This window comes from Takifugu rubripes, chromosome 20, assembly GCF_901000725.2.
Source record: "Takifugu rubripes chromosome 20, fTakRub1.2, whole genome shotgun sequence".
NCBI lineage: Eukaryota > Metazoa > Chordata > Actinopteri > Tetraodontiformes > Tetraodontidae > Takifugu > Takifugu rubripes.
In genome coordinates, this window is record NC_042304.1 from 6,701,257 (window position 1) to 6,725,040 (window position 23,784).

General features: G+C 43.8%; 1 protein-coding gene across 1 annotated transcript; it reads left to right on the forward strand.

Moving 5' to 3' along the window:
- The first annotated feature begins 376 nt into the window (after positions 1-376).
- Positions 377-23,164, forward strand: fgf22 (fibroblast growth factor 22). Its single transcript, XM_003974066.2, has 3 exons — positions 377-1,515; positions 21,422-21,525; positions 22,814-23,164. The coding sequence occupies exons 1-3, from the start codon at positions 1,149-1,151 to the stop codon at positions 23,006-23,008; spliced, it is 666 nt and encodes a 221-aa protein (XP_003974115.1). The 5' UTR covers positions 377-1,148; the 3' UTR covers positions 23,009-23,164.
- The last annotated feature ends 620 nt before the right edge of the window (positions 23,165-23,784 follow it).

The window sequence follows — 23,784 nt, forward strand, 5'->3', positions numbered from 1 at the left end:
ACAGCAGAGGCCATGGGGCAGGAAGAGGATGTCTGTGTGTGTGTGTGTGTGTGTGTGTGTGTGTGTGTGTGTGTGTGTGTGTGTGTGTGTGTGTGTGTGTGTGTCTCTATAGGTGTCACTGAATGAAACAAAGATGAAAGAGGATAAGTGATCTCAGGTATAGGCAAAAATTTTCCTCAACTTTTTGGGGCGACGGGGGCTGTTCTTGCAGGGTTTTCGCATATCTTAAAATGTTTATGAATGAGTGCAGTGGCCCCACCCCTCCTTTTTTTACCCCCTTAGATTTCTGCCCTGACCAGAATAAAATGCAGGGCAGCTCAGCCAGGGTCGTCACAGAGAAGAGGGCTGACCGACTGACTGCACCAAGCAGAGCGTGAGGCCATTCACTCGCTGCTTCACTGCCCCGTGCAAGCTGACACACACTCACTGACTGCTCTCACACACACACACACACACACACACACTCTCTCTCTCTCTTTCTCTCTCTCTCTCTCTCTGTCGCAAACACACACCGGCTCTTTCCCTCCCATACTCACTCACTCCCTCTCCCTTTCTTTCTCTCCCTCTCTTAGTATCACACACATACACACACAGAGTCAGTCACCAACCTTCATTCAACTCCCTCTCAGCCACGGGTCAGCAGCTCAGACAGGCACCTTGTTCCTATTCAGCTGGAAAGAGTAGAGCATCGCAAGGTGCACACGTCCACACTGGCACACACTCGTGCTAAACCAGGCGGTACAACCAAACGGAGGGGGACACACCTGCATCCTCGCACACACCCGGGACTTCATCTGTGGGTCAGGAAAGAAGATTTCAGTCCGAGAAGGAACGAGGAGCAAGACTAAAGAGGAACTTTTAAAAGTGGATTCCTGTTACGACAACAGTTTGAGAAACAGTCGGGTCAATAGAAACACAGTCGAAGCCGGAGATGACATCTGGAGGACCTTTAACGAGCCTGCTGCTATAAGAGGGCCTGCTGCTGGGACTGGTCATCTGTCACGTCCGAGCAGTCTTCTGTGAATGCCATTTCCCTCCCTGCTCACTTCAGGGCTCCCACCCTCTTGTCATCCCTCCACTGGGACACACTAGAGATCACCAGCATGCCTACAGCTTGCACAAGGTGCACCTTGGGAGTCTGACCCACCATGTGCAGATGGACGCCGCCCATAGCTCATCTCTGTCCTGAACCTGCACTGATCAGCGCCACTGTGTCCACTGGACGAGCCGTCCCCCTGCCCACCGCAGCCTCCCTCTGCCTGGCATGCTTCATCCTGCTCCTGGTCACCGCCGGTACCACAACCGGGGCCTGTCCTCCTGGGGTAGGGCGCGAACCCTTTCAGGTGCTGGCAGGCGGCCTTAACTGTTCGTGGACGCTTGAGAGGCACACTCGCAGTTACAATCACCTAGAGGGTGATGTCCGACTACGGCGGCTGTACTCGGCCAACAAGTTCTTCCTCTGCATTGACAAAACAGGCAAGGTGGATGGCACCCGGCGGAAAAACTACCCAGACAGTGAGTAGATATTCTCTATGTGAAGTGTTTACTGGGTGTTGTCATGGACGGGATGCCCTGTGACGTTGTGACTTTATCTTTATACCTGTATTTTCCTATCTGTTCACTTTTATGGCAGTTCACAGGGATATCCTAAGGTTCAGCCACTGCTGAGCTATTTGTGTTGTGTTTAGAGTATGTGAGAGGGGGTTGCTAGGTAAGGAGGGAATACCCTGGTGTGGATTTGTGCTCCCTGTGGGAGAGCCGGCACATGAAAACTGACTTGAGGAGAGACATTTTGCATCAGTTGGTGAGACAAGCTGGACCTTGGAAAAAAAAATAAATTTTTTTAAGTTTCTCTAGGGAGAAACTTGTCAAATCTGTGACGAAAGGATGTCAGTCGTAAAAGGCAGGTGTACATGGAAACAGATTCCTTAGACTTGTGTGCCTGTTATCCTTTGATCAGTGTTATCTTGAATGTGTGTTGAGCCTGATTTCAGGAAGCTGTGGATGTCAGCAGTAATGTTTCTTTTGGATAAATAACCATTAGTCGTTGTTTTCTAGGAATCATGCACAAAGATTAAGTGCAAATGACTGACCTCATATAGCACCTGCTCAGATCAGACACTTCCCAACATGATCAGTGTTGTACACATACATTTCCAAATAGATGCACATTCTCCCAGAAAACAACAGTCAGTTAACCAGTTTATAGATAAAGGTTTTTTCCACATGTTGGATCAGGTCAGGTGGGCCGACTCCGTTGATGACCTGAACCCCTTTGACATTCACTTCAGGCTGACTACTGACTGGATATCCATGTGAGATGTTAATGCCTTTGAGGGCAATATTTATGTTTTTGGTTGTTAATGCCTTTTACACAAGTGGGTGAGTCAGAGTTTTTCCATAAGGCTACTGGGGGCAGCAGCAGCTGCGGCGAACTGCTAATGGGCCGGTCTGTCTGTTGTCACTCTTTCAATAAACTCCAGCAGCAGACTGAATGACATTTGTTAACCTGTCAGAATTAGTCACCTGGGAGAATCTTTCAAAACCAAACACTCTCGTAAAAATTCCACTTGCGACAAATGATTAGCGCGTTAAACCCAGACCCACAAGGCTGCCCAAGCTCTCAGGTAATACATGGTTTGTCAGCTCACATAACAAATGACCGCTCAAAAACATCCAAATATTTCTAGACAAGGTGGATGAGTGGCAGCAATTCCAAATTTTTACTTAGCATTCCCAAAGTTCTGAATATCTTTCAATGTAAGCGTGATTTAAGTTGGGGGGGGTGGGGAGGGCGCAGCAGGTTTCTGAGAAAGTGCAGTCCCCTAGGAGGTAATGTCCTTACACACTTTAGACATCATCCTCTCATTTCCTCTGGAAACAACGATCCTTTCTGCGCTCCTATAGGGTGTGTGCTTGCACCCGGCATCAACCCATCGTCGTGTAGATGCTGGGTTCAGTCTGTGGTTGACCCTCAACACGGGGCAAAACTGGACAAAAAAATTATTGCAAAGATCTTAAAATCAGTTCAACTGTTTTCTTTTGGGTGGGGGGGGGGGGGGGGGGGGGGGGGGGGGTGTAATGCCAAATTGCAATATATACATCCCCTTAGAAGTGCAAAATGTCTGCACTTTTATTGTTTTTCTGCACGATACAGCAGTGCTGACAACATCCCTAGACAAAAACCGAGCCCAGCTGTCTGGCCGAACCCTCTGTCCTCTGTGTTGCCTGCTACACCCTCACCTCCACCCCACTCAGTTTTTCCAGCCCCTGCTCCCAGCTCTCAGGTGCAAAAACAGTTGGAATTAGTCAACAGGCTCTCTGCTAATTGAGGATGGAAAATATTGTATCAATCCCAGTGGAGCGGGGGCATGGAACAGCTGAGGGAAGAGGGAGGAAGACTGGCTTGGATGGAGGATGAAGGGACATGGGGACAAATGCAAAGCACCCAGGCCCAATGAATATGGTTTAGTATTTTGTCAGCCATCCATTTCAGTTCATCAAGAATAAGGTCCAAATAAGGCGTGTGATACACTCATCGATAACCCTCTAAGCGAGAGAGCCACGGGTAAAATTCATACGTATCAATACGGAATGTATCAGCTCCCTTGGTGTTATGAGAATAATGTCCTTTTTGGATGGCTTTTCCTTAAATAAATTAGAGTCAAGCAAAACGCAAGCTTACAAGGTTTGCGATCGTTAATCAGATCAGCTTCTGATAGAAATTGGAAAGACAAATGCCTCAGCTATTGCCTGAGTACAGCTTGTCAAGTCACATAAAGCAAATATACTTTAGACTGATATGTAAGTACGAGCCAGCTGATGCTAAAATGGTTCAAAATGGCCACAAGAAAGTGTACAGCGCAGCACTTAGATGGAGAAAAAGGGAGGGTGTCGCAAAGTGTTTTTCTTTTGACCTACGGTAAAGCAGTGAGGGATCGAGAGGAAAAAAACACACCCAAGTGTTTAGAAAAGCTGCAGAGGCAGGTACGCATCATATCCTGCTCAGGGTCATCGGTCATGGCCTGCTAATTAGACAGCAGCAGAGGTTCGGGAGCACGCCTAGCAACCAATCAATAGAGAAAATTGTATAGAGCTACACGCAAGTAGTCCTGAATGCAGGGAAGGAAATAAAATTGCTATTTAAAGATTAAATCAAACTATGAGTGCAAAGCCTTTGTTTTGCTTGCTGTCTGTATTCATCTACAGTTTCTTAAGTTTCATTTTTGTTTATACAGCCTCCAGGTAGTTGCGTTCCCTTAATTCACCCTTAAGAATTAAGCTCACCACACTGCAATAATCAGGCCAGGGTCGCTCTTTCCTCCTTCCACAGCCACGTCCCGCTCACAGCCAGGGTGGGATGTGTTGACTAAATTTCCCTCGGTGTGCAGCATGTTGCCTGTTTGATGTGTCAGTTCTCCAAGTTCATTGGTGTGTTTGGCTTGGATGTGACACATGGGAAGAAAATCTTCCACCCTGCTGAAATATTCTGGGGAATATGTTCAAAGTTGTCTTTAAAAGTCTGGAGACGGACTTTTCTTGAAAGTGAGAAAGTGAAAAAAGTGCGTGTTGATGAATGGAATTAACCCCCACTGTAAATGATTCGAGGCGATATTATCTAAAGCACATTAAGTCTCACATTTGGAGCGACACATTTTCTATTCTATGCAAACATGTGATTTAAGAATTCAGGTGTTATGTTTGAATACAAGTCCTGTGGGAAAATCAAAAAGTGCAGAAAGAAATAATATTATGGCAAAAATTAAAGAAAACAATCCAGATTAAAGACTATATAACTGTACATTGTGTCTCTGTTTTTGTTATATTTTACTAAATGAACAGCTTTTTATTTGCTGCTGTATTTTAATTGCAGAAGTCACATTTATTTTAGAAATGCAAAAAAAGAAGAAAGAAACTACTAAATAATTATGCAGAACTATGTGGATTTGGATTCAAAATCTTTTAGGAAATTTCCGTTCATTTTGGGGTTTTTTTTTATTTAAAAAATGGTTTTTATTTTCCTAAGAAGAGTAACTTTGATCATAAAATCAAGCCCAAATAAATCTACGGTATATTTTTATCTTATTTTAACACCTGCAGTTTAGCTTCAAAGTTAAGGGAAGACACAGATCCATGTCTGGTCTGCAGGATTTGCAATTTTGTGAGAACATTCAATCTGTCGTGGACGTTCTGCAGCCTCACCGTGACTCGCCATTAATTCTGCATGAGCTCAGACGGGCATGTGTGACTGGATCAACATCAGGGCGGCTGGAGGGGCTGAAGAGGGAAGCACCTGGCTGAAGGAAGTCCTTTGGTGTTTTAAATCAAGAGAATACACATGTTAATGAGGCCAGCCTACAGAAGGGCCGGGGCGTGCTTTGCTCAGCATTGAGGTGGAAATTAAAGGCTGGAGGAGTGCTGGAGCGTTTCCCGTTGCTCATTAGGCCTTATGTAAGGTTTCTTCTGGGTCTTCTCAATCCAGAGACCATTCGTGGACATTTTTAATGCCAACGGGAGTGAAAAATCCCACAAATCATGCTTTCATTACTGACCCAGGAACTGTCCTCAATTGACGCAGGACAAAAGGAAATCAACGGTCTGACAGCTGTTTCAGGTATTAAAAGGAAATCTAAAGAAAACATGGCTGACGATGTTTAGAACACGCCGTCCTGGGAACAGCGGTACAAGAGTGTCACTCTCCTTTTTAATTAGCCGAGCATCTCCCGGTCCTACCATTGCGGTTTGATGTCATGAATGGGCTCCAGAAATGTAGCAATTAGTAGCTACCGAACTTTAGCAGTCTGGAGGCACCACCTCACTGGGATTTACAGGGTTCATCAGTGGGTTTATAGAGTCTGACTTTGGCTCCAGCAGCCTCTTCTGTTACTGAATCCCAGAGCTCTGCACATCCTGTGGGTGTGAATCCAACACAAAAGAGTAGATTTCACAGCGCCAGGAGCCAGTTATGTGGATCTTAAAGCCACTGGTAGATGAAAAACCCTCACGGACAACAAATTGAAGAATTTAATCACTCCAGATCAAGGAGGAAAAGCTCCAGCTGTTTTTAGGAGGCAGAGAGAGGGCCTAAAATAAATGTAATCATTCATGAAAGAGTAGAAAGAAATGAAGTCATTTATAAAAAGAAAATTGTTTTAAAAACCGTGTGGAAAGGGGGAAAAAATATGTCAAAGTTAATTCTTTGTGCTTTTCAGAGAGAGTGTAAATCGATCACGCAATAAAATCCGTTGGGAACAGGCATATGTTAGAATTTCTCACTAAGGAGCAGCTGTCAGTCATATCTGACGATGTACAGCGAGCGCGCTGACGTGTTCAGCCCACTGAGTCATGGGGAACAGGTTCCGTCTCTGCCTTCAATAATCTGAGACGCATTAATGATTTTGTTTTGGCCTTCCCCATAAAGCTTCTCTCCTCCCTGCAGAAACGGAGCCAGACATCATGTCTTGGAAAGCGCTTAGCCACTGGCCCGCGAATAAAGCAGCTGAAAGAGACCCCCCCCCCCCCCCCCCCCCCCCCCCTCCTGAAGGGGAGGTGAGGGGGGACAACTTGGCAACTCTAAATACAACCACGGCTGACTAGCTAATGCTACAGAACTTTAAAGGTGTTCACATTGAACCTAAAAATCACAAGGAGCCTCAGACCAGGAAGCAATAAGAGCAGGAATGTAATGCACCTGTTGCCCTACAGACAAATCTGGGAGATTTGGTCGAGCTCATAAAGGAAGCAACAAGGGACTGTAAAATCACGTCCTTTTGAGTTTATTACATGTAACATTGGCAAATCTGGGTCTCCCCACTTTGTAGCCTGATGTAAGAGGAGCACATGGCACTTGTGTGAACGTACACTAGACTTTAGTCTGTCCATTTCCCATAAACAGCTCTTGCGTACAAAGAAACCACAACCTACACAGCTAAATACTGGCTTATTGTAAAGCAATCAAGTCATAAAAGGAGTCACGACACCTCAGTGGAAGTAATTCTCCACGCTGACACATATCGCCGGCGTTATTGTTCCTTGTAACTAGTTTTTACATCAAATAAAGAGAATTTTTTTCATTTATTTCACTTTCATCCGCGCAGAACTGCTTTTATTTGAGAACGCCACCACTTGTTGTGTGCTGACAGCAAAGTGTCAAAGCTTTAGCACCCAAACAAAAAGGAAACTTTAAAGTTCCATTAGAAAACTCCATGTCCCATGAGGAGATAACGTTTAGGTGTCATTGAAACGCAGCCGCGTGGCCGCCTAACATCTTGATACGCCCTTACTAGACGAAGCCGGCCTGACTTACAGCGGTCATAGTGAGTTCGACAGCCTGAATGTCTGAGACCGTTTCCCATAATGCAGCTGATGCACAACATTTCGGTACGCCTCATCTCAACTCCTGGAGCGACTCTTCAGTGTCTGTCAGACAGGCAGAAGTAGCTAAAGTGATAGAGGCACATGTTTAAGAGTGCATTAGTCTACAGGGGCCACACGCAGACCACACGGAAGACAACGCAGACTTGACATCAAAACCGAAAACCAACATGCTGAGTTGGTATGACAGGAGGCGGTTACGTTCATGTGTGTGCGCGTGTTCGAAGAAAATGGAGGAATTTTGTTCCATTAGGTAAACAGCCTCCTCCTGAAGCTGTGATGCTTTGAAGACGTGTCTGGACTGAATAACCGTGCTGCATTTCCTGAAGGAGGATAATTAATGCAAATGAGGAAGGTTGAAGACGCTCTCTCGTGCATTCCACCAGATTGAGACCATACACTTTCTGAGGTCACATGCACTCAGACCTGCATTCTGTCTCAAAGGCAGTTCCTCTAAATTGATGCGAACAGAATGGGAGGATTGCATCAGGACGCTTTGAATGTGTATGTGTGTACAGTAAGAATGCATGCGTCTGTGTTTGTACATGTACTTGGGGGAGCGTGAAGTGGACTCTAAACTGAAAAAGATGTGCATTTTCTTTGCCTAATGGTTAATACGAACCAGACTTTACCTTGCACTCAATTCGGGTCTATGTATATTCGTGTGAGGGTGTGTGTGTGTGTGTGTTTGCATACATGTGACATGTGCAAATTTGTGTGCACACTGGTATTTTCCCTGTCTGGAAGCTCGTGCTCCTCATTAAAACACAGATGGTGGCACAAAGCATCACAACAGACCAGTCAGGACAACATGGTTCCCCCAGACATCAGGTCACTCCTGGTGTTTATTCTCATTCTTGCTGCCTTCTTGTTCTCCTGTCGTGCGCTGATCAAAGCAGAATACGGCTGAACAATATATGATAATCCCTCTTGTTACAGTTCTAATTGGTCTGCCTCCTGCTAACCATAAAACCTGCGCAAATGAGCGAACACTGCGAACTCCGGGTAGATAAAGGCTGCTTTGACCTGTTTATCTATCCGTCTGTCTTTCACTACCATCCTTTTGTTTCATTTTCTGTTTCCCTCTCTCCACCTCTCACCATGTCTGCCTCTGCCCTAATGTCTCGTCTCCTCCCCTGCAGTGGATAGGGTTGGGGTCAGGGCCTTTTAGCCAGTGGAGCAGGAGACAGCTCTGACAGGGCCGCAGATCTTCACTCGCGTGTCCTCTGTCACCTCTCTGTGCGCCTGTCTCATTTTAATAATGTAAATATGGGGCAAACTCAGGCCAGGGAATATTCTGTGTCTGGGTGCTCACTCACTGGAAACTCACTGGCCCACACGTGCACACGCTGTCCATGTATTCTTCAATCAAACTTGGGTTTTTGTGGTTTTCTTTTTACCGAACTTACAACTACTGCAGATATATTTATATTTATTTATCCAATATGCTGCTTTATGAATTTTACTTGGTTTGTTTGTTTGTTTGTTTTAATAAAAATGGGGTGTAAACTGTTTTATGTTCCGTTTTATGACATATATCAGCAGTGTATCATGTCGACAGGACAGCCTTCCTCAAAAGTAAAATCCACTCATTATGTTCTCTTCTATGGCCATAGAGGATGTTAAACAGCACAATTTGATTCTTATCTTAATATCTTTGACTTACCATCCGCCCTGTTTTTATATTAGTATGACAGATGTATACCTCATCTCCTGTAATTAGATGCTTGATTTACAAGGATCTAATCAGTTAATTAACTGATTTTCTGGGGCAGAGTACAATAACAAAATCCAGGTCAAAGTTCGCGCAAGTAGCGGCAAGAAAATAACTTCATCTATTACAAGTTCTGTAGCTTGGATTATTTTCTGCAGGGTCGGCAAACAGAAATTTGGATTTGTTTCCTGTGCCACATCTGTCTGTTAGTAAAATAACATATAAACTTAAGTTATGAATGGATTGAAATGACATTTTCCCGAAGTGTTTATAGTTGGTCAATGAACACATGATTCATTTTGGTGATGTTCCGGAGGGACTTTGACCTTTAAAAGATCTTATGCCAAAGGGCTTATACTGTACTATATATAGATATACACACCCCACACTACGGGTATAACTCACATGTAGGGGGAAGACCTTTGGTCTACAAGCGCTTATTTCTAGTTCTGTATTGTTCTGCTTATAAAACTTGTCCAACTACCTATTTAAAAAGAAAATTAAAGTTGAGTATAGAGAGCGTTTGATTAATTGTCAGGGAATTCTGGGTCACCTCTTTGTGGAGGCTAGTCAGTAGCTCTGTTAAGACCACAGCAATGATGGAGGTAAAGCTTCAAACAGGGCATTTGTTCTGTCCTAATTGCGTTGGATCTGGACGGCCACCCTAAACCACCCACAGATGCCAAACACCAGTTTACTGCAATTTAGTTGCAGAGGGGAATGACCTCAGTCTAGTGTGGATCCTGCTCTCCCCACCACTCCTCCCAGGGTACCAAAGGGCAGGAAACTGCAGAGGCCGTGAGTCACAAAGCTCTCGGCAGGCAGATCTGTTCGTAACTATCTGCGAAGCCTTTGATATTTTGCTATTTGCTTTTTACGGATGTGATGCATGATTTGGTAGCAGTCTGCCTGGGTTGTCCTGATTAAAGAAACAACCTTAGTCGGTAAGATTGCAGCCCCTCAATACCACACAGACACAGACGAGCGCGCAGTGGGCTTCGTTAACCTTTTTCACCCCTGCCATCCCTCAGCCACACCACACCATCCCTCCACAGCGTCGCTCACCCACCCCCTAGGCTTGTCCTCTCCTGTTACCTTCTCTAGCTGGACGGTCCACCCCCACCACTGTTTGTAACTCTATGGTCTGATCAGCCAAAGGTCTTCACCTCAGCCACTCAACATCCTGGAGCGCCCTAATGAACTGACTGATGATCCATTACATACAATCACAACTTAGCATGTCCAAGGAAGTTAGCGTTCCATGTTTGAATTACCGCAGAGTTACTGATGACAGGACAGACTAATCACTGTCATGGAGACAGCGTGTAGTAGAACACACACATGCATGCACACACAAACACACATTTACATAGAAGATCATAATGACTGATTAAATCTCTCCGTAAAATTCTTTATCAGCTAGAAATCAAAAAGCAAGTTAAACTTTGATTAGCATGTTGATTTAGATTATTCAATTTTTTTTACACCATTAGAGATTAAGATATAAGGTTTTTTTTTACCATGGAGTCTTTACACCGTCTAAATCCTTCTCCCATCCACATCTGTATCCCTTTTTGAACAGAAACACTGTTTTACTTCTGTCCGCACACATCCAGATGTTGACGGTGATTCAGGAGTATTGGGTCAGTCTGTCTGGGGATAAATCAGACAGACTAATCTGTCCTGTGAGGGGATGGGGGGTAATTGGTCACATTTGACCCCCCAGCCCTCACGGACTGTGGGAACGCAGGCTTTATCTAGCAGCGGTAATTGGCTAATGAAACACTTCCGCAACCCTTCCACTAGATTGTCATCCACCGGTTGGGATTGGGTGAGGCATGTTTGTGTGTGTGGGTGCGTGTCTGTGTGTGTGTCCATCTGCATGAGTATGGCTGATACAAGTTATCAGAAGTCTTGTTTGTGTGTGTGCGCGCGTGTGTGCGCACACAGGGGTGCATGCTGTCTAGAGAAAATGGCAGGATGCGGAACTCCCTCTGGCCATCTCCACAATTTTATCACCATCATCAGGCTGACGAGGCCTGCAGCGTACTGATACATTGACAGAGCAGACATTAACGTGTGGTTGCCATTACAGCCCAAGTTTAGGTCCGAGGAAAAGTTGGGGTGACTCGAATTAGATTTGGGGCCTGAGGCGGGGTTTTTGCCAGTTGGCAGAGTTTTTCTCATACTCCCCGTGTTGCCATTGATGACCCGATGTCTCTCTTGTGTGATCTTTTATCGGGGTAAAGTCGGGCTCACATCAAAAAGACAAGAAAAGCAGGCTGGGGCGTGTGAGTTGTGGGACTGGGCTGTGGGGGTTACCGAGAAAATAAAGGCTAAAGTTACGGCACCGAGACAATGTTTCTGAGGTCCCATCAAGTGAGCCATTCATGGGTTCAGGACTACCAGTTTGTGGAGCCAGGGAGACACTCCGATAGAGTGGGGCCCAGGGTGGCCTTCTCTTTTTGTCCCAAGTTGACCCCTGCTCTCCCGTATGGCCTCTGCGCCCCTCACCTGGCCTGTCCCAGTGCACCAGTAACAAGATACCTGTAATTTGCTCTAATGGCCTTTGAAAGACCTGGCTAGGTTAATCCCCGGAGTACTTCTCCCAGCAGCACCATATGAAAGGGGTGGGGGTAAAAGGGCCGAGCGCGAGTCCTGAAAGAGGACCGGCCTTTGGATTGTCTGCAAGAGAGTGTCACCCCTTGCGGCTGGGCTGGGGCCGCGGGAGTGTGGGAGTCAGTTTTCATCAGATCAGCAACATGTAGTTTGTTCACAGGCTCAACAAGCTCAGCTGGGGTTTGTAGAGAAGAGCAGCATCTTCTTTACACCTCCTTTAGTGTCTCAGACTGGCAGGAAGGGGAACAGCCACACAAACAGGCTGCAACTCTATAAATTGCCGCTACGATTCTATCGAAATCTAACGATTGATACTGAATAACAGCGATTGATATTTCCTAACACGTAGAGCAGAAATTTTGATCCGGGGTGATGAAAGACAAAGAACCTGAATTTGTCTTAGGATCAGTGAAAGAAAATGAATCATAAAATGGAATGAGTAAGAATAGTTCAAGATGTCAGTCAATGAGAAAAGAATTCTTAAAAATATGGTGTGTGTATTTATCTGGCAGCATCCTGGACACAACATAGTGTTTACAGGATGATTCTGAACGTTACAGCATGTTTACATCTGTAAAGGTTCAAGCACGTAAAAAGAGGGGCCACAAACACTCCTGCTGATTATTTTCACCGCTGTTATTTTCATCATCTTCCAATTTCTAATCGGTTCAAACAGGAGGGGAAGTAATTCGAAATGTGCAGGAATTCTGAATGCGCCCGCTGAAACAGACCAGAGAATCTGAGCTCATTGGGGTCTGCAGGGTCCGGTCTGGTTCTCTGGCATGTTGGGTTGAATGTTTTGCTCTGTGGTTAGAGTAAACAGTTCAGCTTAGGTCCCTGTTTGGAATTTATATTTGAAAATATTGTATGTATTTAGGAAGATATATTTATATCGGTGTATGTCTGCATCTCTGCTGCCAAAAGCTTTTCAATATAAATAATAATTTTGTATGATTGCAGTTAAATTTACCTGTCTATTCTATATTATTACACCATAATCTTGAGTTGAGTTCAGATATAAATTAAATTCATGTCTTGGATAGGAGTCAAGGACCAATTGATTGCAATTTTGTGACTTTTCCTGCTCTGGATCAGGATCTGTTGTACAGTATAATCATTACATTCATAACTCAAACAGCAATTGAGCGTGGATTTGGCTGAAGTCTGGCATGTGGCTTGGGTTTGACCCAAAAATAAATGTGTTTATTTTTGTGTGTGGCAGAATTCTGACTGACAGACATTTCTCATGGTGGTCTCCAAGAAATACATAAAATATTGTAGTGCTGTGAGAGTGAGCAGTGATGCATGTCTGGAGCAGACAAGGGAGGAACAGGAGGACTGACCCAACAGAGGAAATGTTAGAGGGGCAGACAGCGCACTAGAAGAAATGGAGACAAGTAGAGTTAGGCATCAAATTCACCTGTCATTAAGGTGCGGTATCATGTCTGACAATACATTAATGACAAAGATACTATCAGGTGTAAATGTGTGTGATGAAGTGAATTCTGGTGGGATGCAGCACCACACTTTAAAGACAAGAGTAATGGAGACCTTAGAGGATGAGAGGAAAATGCTGCATGCTCATTGGCCATCTCTCTTTCTCTCAGACAGACACACACATGCACGCATGCACACAGCAGTCACTACTTTTAAAGAGACTGTTTTTTATAGCTTTTTTATAATCCTGTAATCTTGCAAGGATGTTGCATAACATGCATTTTTAGCCTGATTAAATGTTTTTAAATGCTAAAAAAGTCATTTTTTCATCACATTCTGTCTGGAGACTCAACGTGCCTCTTTTGTATTGTGAGGGAAACCTGAGAAAACCCACCAACATAAACCAAAATAAGCCTTGAGCCACAACAAAATGACTGAACATGGAAGCTGAAAGGTGAACAAAATCTGAATCTGTTTCCATACCTGGATTACTTTTATAGCTTATAAAATGAACAAAGGTAACGCTTATTATAGCTGTAGCAGCAGGGAACAAAACACATTTGATTCACAGCAGAATCGTAACTGAGCAATAAACTGTAACTTTGTGCGTCGTCTCTCTTAATAAAGCTCATGACATTGTTGACATCTCTACAATGCTGACATCTGGATGTGTTAATACTCACAGCCTCTTATATCACTGACAGTCTGGTGAAAACCAGACACACAAAAAAGGTCAAAGGTCGGGCCTTGCACTACAGAAGTAATGCAGCTCAGTGCTCCCTCGTGCATTAAAGTGAAGCCCACAGTTGCAGAGACATGCTTTTATTTTGAAGGAGGGAATAGATTGATATAATGTGGGCTTTCTCCCTGAAGTTATCGGATTGATTAAAATAATTCGGAATGTATTTTGGCCCAAACTAGACAGGAATAAATGTAATGGTTTATAAACCTTAAATCATAACAGCATTTTAGTCATTTCAGCTAAAACAGCCATTGGGAGATACCACAGCATCTGCTAATCAAGGGCCATGAGCTTGTGATCCCAGAGGTCAAAACCCTGCCCGATGAAGCCTATTTTCCAGGAGGAAATCTCCACTGAAGTCATGGTTCACAGGCAGCCCATGTTTACTCTCCTTTCACTCAGTTTAGAGTATCTTTGGTGTATGTGTTATGCATGTGTGCCGTCATCCGACCCCATCCTTTGGTGTTCGGCTAATCTGGCGTCTGTGTGATCAGTTTCCATCTGATCCTCCCTGATCTGAGCCCTGCTGAGCATGCATCACCACAATCAGTCTCAGCCACTCTGTCAAAACCAGAGGAACAGTTGCTGGAGTTCAACTGTCACCCTTTTATTTACCGGAGTTTCCATCTAACAGAGCAACCCGATTAAACAAAAACACTGCAGGTATGCCTGGTAAAGTCCGCCGGACAGCTTTCTACATATAAATTGTCTTCCTGCCTTATGAAGCTAGAGATCAGCTTTCATCCAAGCCACTCATTGCAATGAGATCATCAGTGCCCTGCTATCACTTCCTACTGTACATTTATTACTGTCAGACTTCCAGTATATGAGCCTCCTGTTGAGCCACTGCTTTATCTGCCAGCTACAAATCAATATGGAGAGTGTGGATCGATTTCACACAGTAAAGAGTCTAAGAACCAGCCATGCTGTGATTAAACACAGCTCATGGCATTTTGGGAGGTTTTTGACAACATTGATGACTTACTGTATGTTGATTTCTCTATTGTGGCCCAGCCAGCAACATTGCGCACTGATTTCCAGCCCATCTTTGATTTCTTTGCTACATACCGAGGACCATGTTTTCCCTATTTTTGTCAGTTGACAAAGCCTTTATCTGAGATCTGTGTGTTTTCTTAATACAAATGCTGTGTACAATCAGTACATGTGTTTCTTTGATTGCCCCAGGGAAACAAATCCCTTTTGATTTGGCATCATTATTGGACTTTTGAGCATTTTTGATCAACGGCCTTTCCTTTTAAGGCTAAAAATTTTTTGTGAATCTGTCTTGGCTGCTTGAAAGTAGGCAGAAAACAGCCGCCTGCTGGATACTTCCCACTGGAAGAGCAATCACTCTGAAGAAGTCGTGCAGACTGATGAGCCCACAAAAGCTGTTAGACTGTACAATCTCAACATCTGCAGGAGGCACCTGATACTTCTAGTCAGGAAAAAATAAGAAATTCGAGATGGTTGCAGAGGGACTATCAAGATATTTACATGCACAGAAAATTTGAGCATGTTCGAGGTTCTTTTAGAAGCTGATTGAGTTCCGTTTAAGATCAAACACATATATTTGCTTATATATACATTGAAACCAGGTCTTGGTCAGAGATGCATAAAATCCATAATGATCACCACAGTTCTATGTAAAGAGATTCATGTTAGAGGTTATGAACTTTTCCTGCCTCCATCACGATGTAAATTATTGCGTCAAATCGACTGATTCCCACTAAAAACATTACTATTCTGTACTCATTACCTGCATTGATATGATCCAGTTTTTTTTACCTGCATTTCTGCACACAATGTTTATATTATCTTCAGATTACTGAACCAACTACAGGAAAAATGAGTTTAGTTCCGGTACCAAGTAGAAAACATTTCCATCGGGCTGCCAGCGGGGGTATGAACCTGGAGAGAGGTCATATATGAACATTAAGCTGAGCCACTGAGGCTGAGCAACAGCTACAGTGCAAAGGACTTCTGCCTGTGTCCCCATTTATGCGCCACAGTAAATAACGTATGACGTATGTTCAAGTCTACTAAATTATCAGGTGATTTGCCTCCTTTAGCTAAATACTAATAAAACCCTCTTCCAGTTGACCTCACACTTCAGAACATCACCTTAAAAGTGATTGCATATTGACAACTATTCATTTTTCATTGATTTTTTTCACCATGAACCACAGTCTGTCCATACATGCATCACTCTTGCTCTAAAATTCACCATGTTAATGGCTTTATTCTTTTTTCATCACATATTTTGTTACATTATGCCACGGAACATTTCCTGGCCACAGCCCAGCCAGTTCAGGGCCAATGAAGGCACATACATACAACGGTTGTTTGACTTTGACAAATTCAGTTTATTCCAACTCTGGTCAGGCTATGCCGTTGACAGGTTTTGTTAAACTATAACTTGCCAGTTATAGTTTAACAAATGCATATACATGTCATCATTTACACGTACTGAATGGTTCCAAAAAATAAGTTACTACTCATTTCGCTCATACGGATGCGAGTTTCTCTTGGTGGATTCATTCGTGCATTGCATATCCATATTTATAAAGCGAACATGGTCACTATGTCAAAAGTTCATTTTATGAAGCCTTAAAAATCATTTTTTTTTACAAGATCAATCAGTTCTGAGCATGGTAAAGAAATATGCAACATATGTATATAATCTGTTGCCCCCTCACCCCCACCGTGCTGGAGAACTTAACAGGAAAAAGATGGCCCGCTCTACAATTAAAGGGTTAATGTCAAATTGTCCACATGGCAACACCTGTGATGGCCTCCGCCAGAAAGCCTGTTCTCATGGTAATGTCTCAAGGTGTTTAAAGAAATAGTGAGTGATGCTGCCTTTGTCTGCGCTGATACACACAGGCGGCTGCTTCGCCCAGTACCAGACCCTTCGAGGGGGTCACAGCAGATCAAAGGTGCTGGTCACAGCCATTAGGCCCAGCAGCCCAGACCCGACATGAAAAGCTTGTGTTTTGAAAAGAAGGGCAGAAGGAAAAAAACAACAGGGCTCTCTTCATTTAGAAAGCAAGCAAACTGTGAAATAATTGAAAAGGTATGTCAATCAAGAGCAGGAGCACAGCAGGAACCCCAAGATTCCCAGGCTCGGCTCTGGTTGAGCACTGAGCCATGGAGGGCAGCTCAAGGGGGCAACCCAAGAAATTCAAGACCTGGGAAAAGGAACAAAAAAGAAGACAGGAGGGAAATGAGCAGGAAAATCTCTTTTTCTCACTCCTTTTTCTCTGTCTTTTGCTTTTTTCCTGCTTAAAATATGTGCTGAAAAGACCTTTTTTGCCGCACTTTGTAGAACTCCATTGAAAGCGCTCGATCATTAATAAGATCTTGTCTAGCTCTTCACCTCTCAGGTGAGTAACAAAGACTTATCGGGGGCGGTGGGGAGGGGGCAATGTCACCAGCTGCCCCCACCTACGAACTCCACATCTTATAACCAGTACCCTCACCCTTTACCACCACCACCCCCCACCCCATTACTATGAGTCTGACAAAAGGAAACCCCGTGAGAGTGTCTCTTGCTTTCCATTCTGCTTTTTTTTTTCAAAGTCAGAAAAGGCTTGAATGATCTGACGATGGGCTAACGTCCAAAAAATGGGGGACAGAAAGAAAAGAAAGAGTAAAAAAAAGAGACTGGCTAAAAGACATTTTCTATGCTTTTAAAAATCCCATAGAGGAGAAATAAATGGCAAGTCCACAGTTGACTAGACATGTATAGTGCAGGATTTGCTTGTAGTGGCAGCTTGAGCTTATTGACAGTCCCAGCCAAAACATGTCAAAGGTTAAGAGATCCTGCCAATTGCAAGTGGGAAGCCAAAAGTACTGTTTTCACGAGCTCAATAGGGCCATCAGTTGATACTTGCTCAGCAGAACACAGGGCAGGAGTGACCTTCACTTTTCAAAGCAACACAGGCACAAAGAGCTAATTTGTCTCCATTATTTCTTTCTGTTCTTCAATTGTGATGCTCTTTGAAAGATTTAAAATACTTCTAGAATTCAAATATGTCCCTATTCATTTTGAAAACGAGTCGAATTTTCAGATATCCTTCTTGGACAGAGCTTTCAGACTTTCAACGTGAACACTAACAGCTACAAATATTTCACCCTAATTTCTCAGGGTTTGAACACAATGGAGTGACTTTTCAAAGGGGAAGCTGTGAGTTATCAGGACCTAACTGGTCTTTATAGATGTGTGGCCAAGCGTCCCAGGCTGGAGCAATTCCTCCAGACGATGTGAAATCCCTGCTTCATTCCCTTACATCTTTTCTGTCATGTGGCTGTGAAATGAACGCGAAGTGTGTAGCATCTACTCGACAGGAGGACAGGAAAGACAATATTTAATACACTACTGATGTTCAGCAGCTTTAATTTGAACACCTGCTGCAGATGGGAGCAGGTCCAGCATCTCAGGACTGCTTTCTACGACTTTGTTTATTAGATTTTTCTTTTAACCTGATATTTAGCCATTTACGGTACACCCAACATAGCGATTTCTCAGATGTGACAAACATCCTTGCAACACACCTACTGTGCCTGGAACTCAAATGATGGCTATTACTGCTGGCACCACTTTCAGGCACCAGCGGTTTTCATTGGCCTGGACTAATCCCCCATAAATCCTTGCAGCGCTCCAATCGCATGCCGGGCCTCGGCTAATTGCTTATGAGTCCCTTGCACGCTCCAGGTGCAACCATAGCACACCCGGTGTTTGTAAACACAGCTTGTAAAGAAAGGGGCTGCCATCAAAGTGTTAATGTTTCCTCGCAGGATCAGAGACTACGCGAGAGTGATGGGGGTGCAGCTGGCCCGATACCTGGATGGACTTGTCTCAGGCATTCCCTGCTTCCCCCAGCTGTGGGGTACACTGAGGGCTTCATTTAGGTGGCCGTGTAAGAGAAGAAAGACGCAGGAGTTTGTGTTTGTTTACCTTCGCCTGCTTTTCTCTACTCTTTTTTTCCACTCTGTACTTTTTTTTGTGTCCGTGCCTAAAGTGGATGACCTCACTCTGTAAGCACGGCCGCTGGTGTTTAAGGCTCAAAAAAGCAGAACTCTGAGACGGTTGCAGATGGGTGTTTTTAAGTGCCGAAGCATCAGATGTGCTTTTCAGAGCGACAGGAATTGTGTGACATGTGCAGCTGCCCTTAACACAAGAGTGATTAGCATCTCAACAAATTAGAACAAGAAAATATGGCAATATTGTGTCTGTCAGGGAAAAAGTAGTAAGTATTCAATATTATTTTGAATCATTTTTACTGAATTGATTAAATTGTCGCTCCAAAATTGCCAGATTAACATTTCTTTTCCACCAGCATTTTCAGTAAATTTCATCACCAAGTATTTATTTACCTGGTTATTAAAATTCTGGTGAACTGTATGTATTGAGTTTCCTTTGCAACTCAAATCCTAAAAAAAATATTCAAATCAGGAAGGTGATGTCGAGGGAGATGGTGCAGTGGTTCACTGCTGTGGCCTGTCAGCTTCTTATAATCTTGCAAACGTTTTTCCTGAATATTCATTTTAGGATGTGTCCTACTTATAACTCCTGTTACATGTAGTACAAAATGATTTTTTTTACCCTACATCATCTGTCCATTTCTCCTAGCTTCTCTTCTTTTGCTCCATTTTCTAAATGACTGTAGCGATTCCAGGAAAACTGAAAGTTCCCACCACCTGCAAGGTACTTTTCTCAAGGAAAGTTTGTGGTTTAGACAGTTGTTAAACCAGGTAATTTTGGTGGAAATGTACCAAATCTGTCAAAATTTGGGGTAATTAACAAAAGGTCTTGTGGTGGAAGAGGGGCTAATGAGGCTCCAGCTATTATGCTTTTTGACTAGACGGACATGTATATTGGACTAGATATTAGGCAGCATTAACGTTGGACAATACAAACCCATAATATTGATTATGATAATCACCTGCTTTACACACCTTGCTCATATTGCAAACTCAGCAGACTGACTGTGATGAGTGAAGACACAGGTTACTTGGGGTAGAGCATCATAATCTGATGAGTTAGCAGGGTGAGCAGTGAACCAAAAAGCTCTCCATTAGTTTAAAATAATAAAAACCCTTTAGACACATACGTATATGGAGACAATCAGTTGGAGGCTCACAGTGCGACAGAAGCATTTTGTGATAAAAGGCCATTTAAAGTTGGGCTAAAAGTGAGAACCTTCATTTTCCACACTTTGAAGCGTAAAGGCTGCAGGACTGCTCTGTTCTTTGGAAGACTTGCATTTGTAATAAGGGAGCTGCATGTAGGTCAGTTGGGTGGCTTCTGGTATGCTGCTGCTTTTATGGCTATTTCCTTTCTTAACACCTTTGGGTCACCCTACCCTTCAGCGTCTTGACCCGGTACAATGATTACAAGTTCTATCCAAAGCCAACAAACTGCTTCCTCTCAAACATCCTTCAGTGGTTTGCCCCCTGTGCCACCACTTTTCATTTCTCCGCATAGACTCGAGATTTCATCCTCTGATCAGATAACAGACCACAACGGGGTGCCTTTGAAGGTGTGAGCAGGCAAATGAGTCCAGAGGAAACATCATTCAAAAGCAGGCTTCTTTTCCAGCAATTAGTTTCTATTCAGGACCCTGTGGCAAACCCTCAGGTCAGCTTCAAACATCGCCTTGTTGTACCCATGACAGTGGGAGTGAGCCTTTATTTTGGTATGCAGACAAAAACCAGATCAAGAGTGAACCACATGGGACTTGTTTGCCATCACTGCCCAGAGGAGACAATTAGCCCACAGGTTGCCAGCTTTTTCATGGGCTGAAGTGGAGCTGAAGAGGGGGCTTAAGTGGCCAGCAGACAAAACTTTTATGTCCCTCAGTAAAGCACACAGGGTATCATCATGAGGATGTGCTGTCACATCTGGAGGCTGGAGGCTGGAACGGATGCAGGCAGTATGGCCGAATGAGCCTGTGCAAGTTCAAAATGTGCATGCATGTCCAGATTTTATCTAGATTGAGATGCGAGGCTCTGCAGAGGTAACGGGATCACTAGAAAAGCCTGGGATTAATGCCTGCTCTGGTTGCAGTAGATATAGTTCAGAATGTCATGTTTTGGATCAGAACATCTTGCTCTGGCATTAATTATAATCTGTATATGCAAATAGTGTTCAACTATGACCAGTTGTCTGTTTTGGTCACATTGGGCTGCATGTTGTCACACACAGGTAATGATTCTCAGTCAACCAGTCAGTGCCCTGCAGTGGGTCTGTCCCAACAGACGAATGTGGTAAAGAACTAATGGGTTACATTGGAACCCTCCTGGAAATGGTAGAATAACATCTGAGTTGCATTCTTGGGTTGCATGTCCTGAGGAACTTCTGTGTCATTGACTTTTTTTAATATATTTTGGTTGTTGTTGTTGTAGGTTGTCTCTACCCAGAGAATAAATTGGGGCTTGGATCCTAATCACTAATGAGAGAGTAGCTTTTAATGGGGATGCTCGGGTAAGTCTGTGTTTCTAACAAACATCCTTGTTCTCTCCTTTTTTTCCAGGCCTGATGGAAATCCGATCTGTCAGTGTAGGAGTTGTCGCCATCAAATCTGTCAGCAACGGGCTGTACTTAGCTATGTCCAAGAAAGGCACGCTGTTTGGATCGGTGCGTATACAACTTGAGCAACATTGTTCTTGGAGGTCAAGTAGGGGAGGTTGGGAACGGGAATGGGAGGAGAGGGTGACGGTATGGGGGAGGTATAGGGGTCCCAAATGTCTCCCCAGCCAAACATGCCCGATTCTACTAAAGGGATGGTGAATGTCAGGAATACTTTTGTTGGAAAGTCCAGAAAAGGTCAGAGCGTTATAATCAATCATGGCTCTACACCTGGGCTGTGATACCTGCAGCTTCAGTCGGCTTGTTCCACTGTCAAAATAGATAAAAGCGGCACGAAACCCAACCAGCAGCCACAAAGAAGCAGCTGGCCTCCTTGAAGAATCCTTGCATGCCATCTGCAAAGTGCTGTTTCACCGGCAAGCTTTTAAAAGTAATCACCTCCCTTTGTGAAAATCAGACACACATCAGACCTGAGGGGTGTCGCGTCTAGCTCCACAAACAGATTAAAGGGCTTTGTAAAAAAAAAAAGAGTCTGTAGCAGTAATAACACCAGTGACTTCAGCACCTTTATCATCCTCCTGTAATAACAAAAACCCAATTAATTGTGATGAGCATATATTATCCTGGTGTGAGGAGGGGGGGGGGGGGGGGGGGCTCCTGAAGACACCATGACAATGATCCTTAAATATATGGATGCAACATAATCTCCTCCCACCATCAGTAAAGCGTCTTGATTGATAGTGTTCAAGAGTCAATATAAAAGCGCCTCATATATAAAACAAATAACAAAAAAAAACCTTATATATAATTCTTAATATGCAATGTATATTTCAATCAAACGCAAGGCTATAAAACACAACAACATCAGACCCAGACTCAAGGACACCAGCTGTGGTTTAGTGAAGTTTAATTGAATTTTCTGCAGTTTTATTCCAAATTATGACTCTCAGATGGGCTCAAAAAGTCAAGTTTGGCTGCTTTTTCATGCAACAAAACACAAGGGGAATAGTTCCAGAGCTCATCCGTGGTGCGGAGGGAGCGGACACGTCCTCTCATAATCCACATCCAGTCGTGTTGCTGCTGCACTGATGACCAGAAAGTGGCCCTTTCACCTCCTCACTCTATATGTTTACTCCTACGATGTTTTCGTGGTGTGCTGGAGAGTTCCAACTATGTTTGTGCAACCGAATTCAAGTCTGACCAACACCTGGACTGTATTTTACTGCAACAACACATTTTATGCTCTGTGGTTGGACGCGGGCTCATGGCCCAGTGGGCCCGGCCCAGTCACGCCTCCCCCACATTAACCTCTCTGTGCTCCTGCCTCTGATCACAGGTGAAGTACAACCCGAGCTGCAAGTTCAAGGAGCGCATAGAGGAAAACGGCTACAACACTTACGCCTCCCTCCGCTGGAAGCACGGCGGCAGGCAGATGTTTGTCTCGCTGAACGGACGGGGGAAGCCGCGGCGAGGTCACAAGGCCCGGCGGAGGCACCCGTCCACCCACTTCCTGCCCATGCTCCCGTCCTAGCCGCCCGGCACCGAACTCTGTCCGGCATCAGGCTGCCCCGCCTGGCTTCTCCCACGATGCTGATGTAGCTGAGGCAGCAATCGGTTCATTATTATCATTATTATTATATTATGATTATTATTCCATCCTGTCCCATACTGTATGTACATTTGTTGCAGTTTGTAACATTTATAGAATTAGCGTAATGTGTACTTTTAAGTTATTCTCTGTGATCTAATGATGTCATTGCAGTAGAACTATGCTCTATTCAACATGTCTGTATGAACTGCATGTTTTGGAAAAAAGTGTTTTCCCGCTTGAGACTTTTAACTTACAAAAGGGTAATAAGGAGAACAATAAATATGTCCTATTGGTGTTTTATTTAGCCAGTTTTAGATGCTCTGATCAATATGATCACATGCATCTGAAACAGTTAAGATAAATATTAATTTAATCTGTGAAAATATAATTTTGAGGTACTTTGAACCATCTGAACAATCTGGGCTAATTTTATTTGTCAAATCTGAATGCCAGCTTGCTCATGAGCTTATTCAAATAATTCCACAGAAAACCTGATATTGGAAGGTTAGCACTCCAGAAATTAAAACTAAAACTGACGAGCAAGCATATAGATTGCTTGGAAATACATTTTTCAGAGTTTATAGCACCACCAGTTAAAGTATAAAATATGTTAACAATTTTACTTGTATATTAAATACTACATTGTAACAAATTATAATAAGGGTACGTTTATTCACCAGTAATCATTTAGCAGTAATAAGCATTAGCTAACAATT

What these genes read in the sequence shown, in the direction of transcription:
- fgf22 (XM_003974066.2), top strand. Translation starts at nt 1,149, where the DNA reads ATGTGCAGATGGACGCCGCCCATAGCTCATCTCTGTCCTGAACCTGCA. An exon ending in GCGGAAAAACTACCCAGACA is followed by an intron (nt 1,516 to 21,421) that starts GTGAGTAGATAT and finishes CTTTTTTTCCAG; the next exon opens with GCCTGATGGAAATCCGATCT. An exon ending in AAGGCACGCTGTTTGGATCG is followed by an intron (nt 21,526 to 22,813) that starts GTGCGTATACAA and finishes CTCTGATCACAG; the next exon opens with GTGAAGTACAACCCGAGCTG.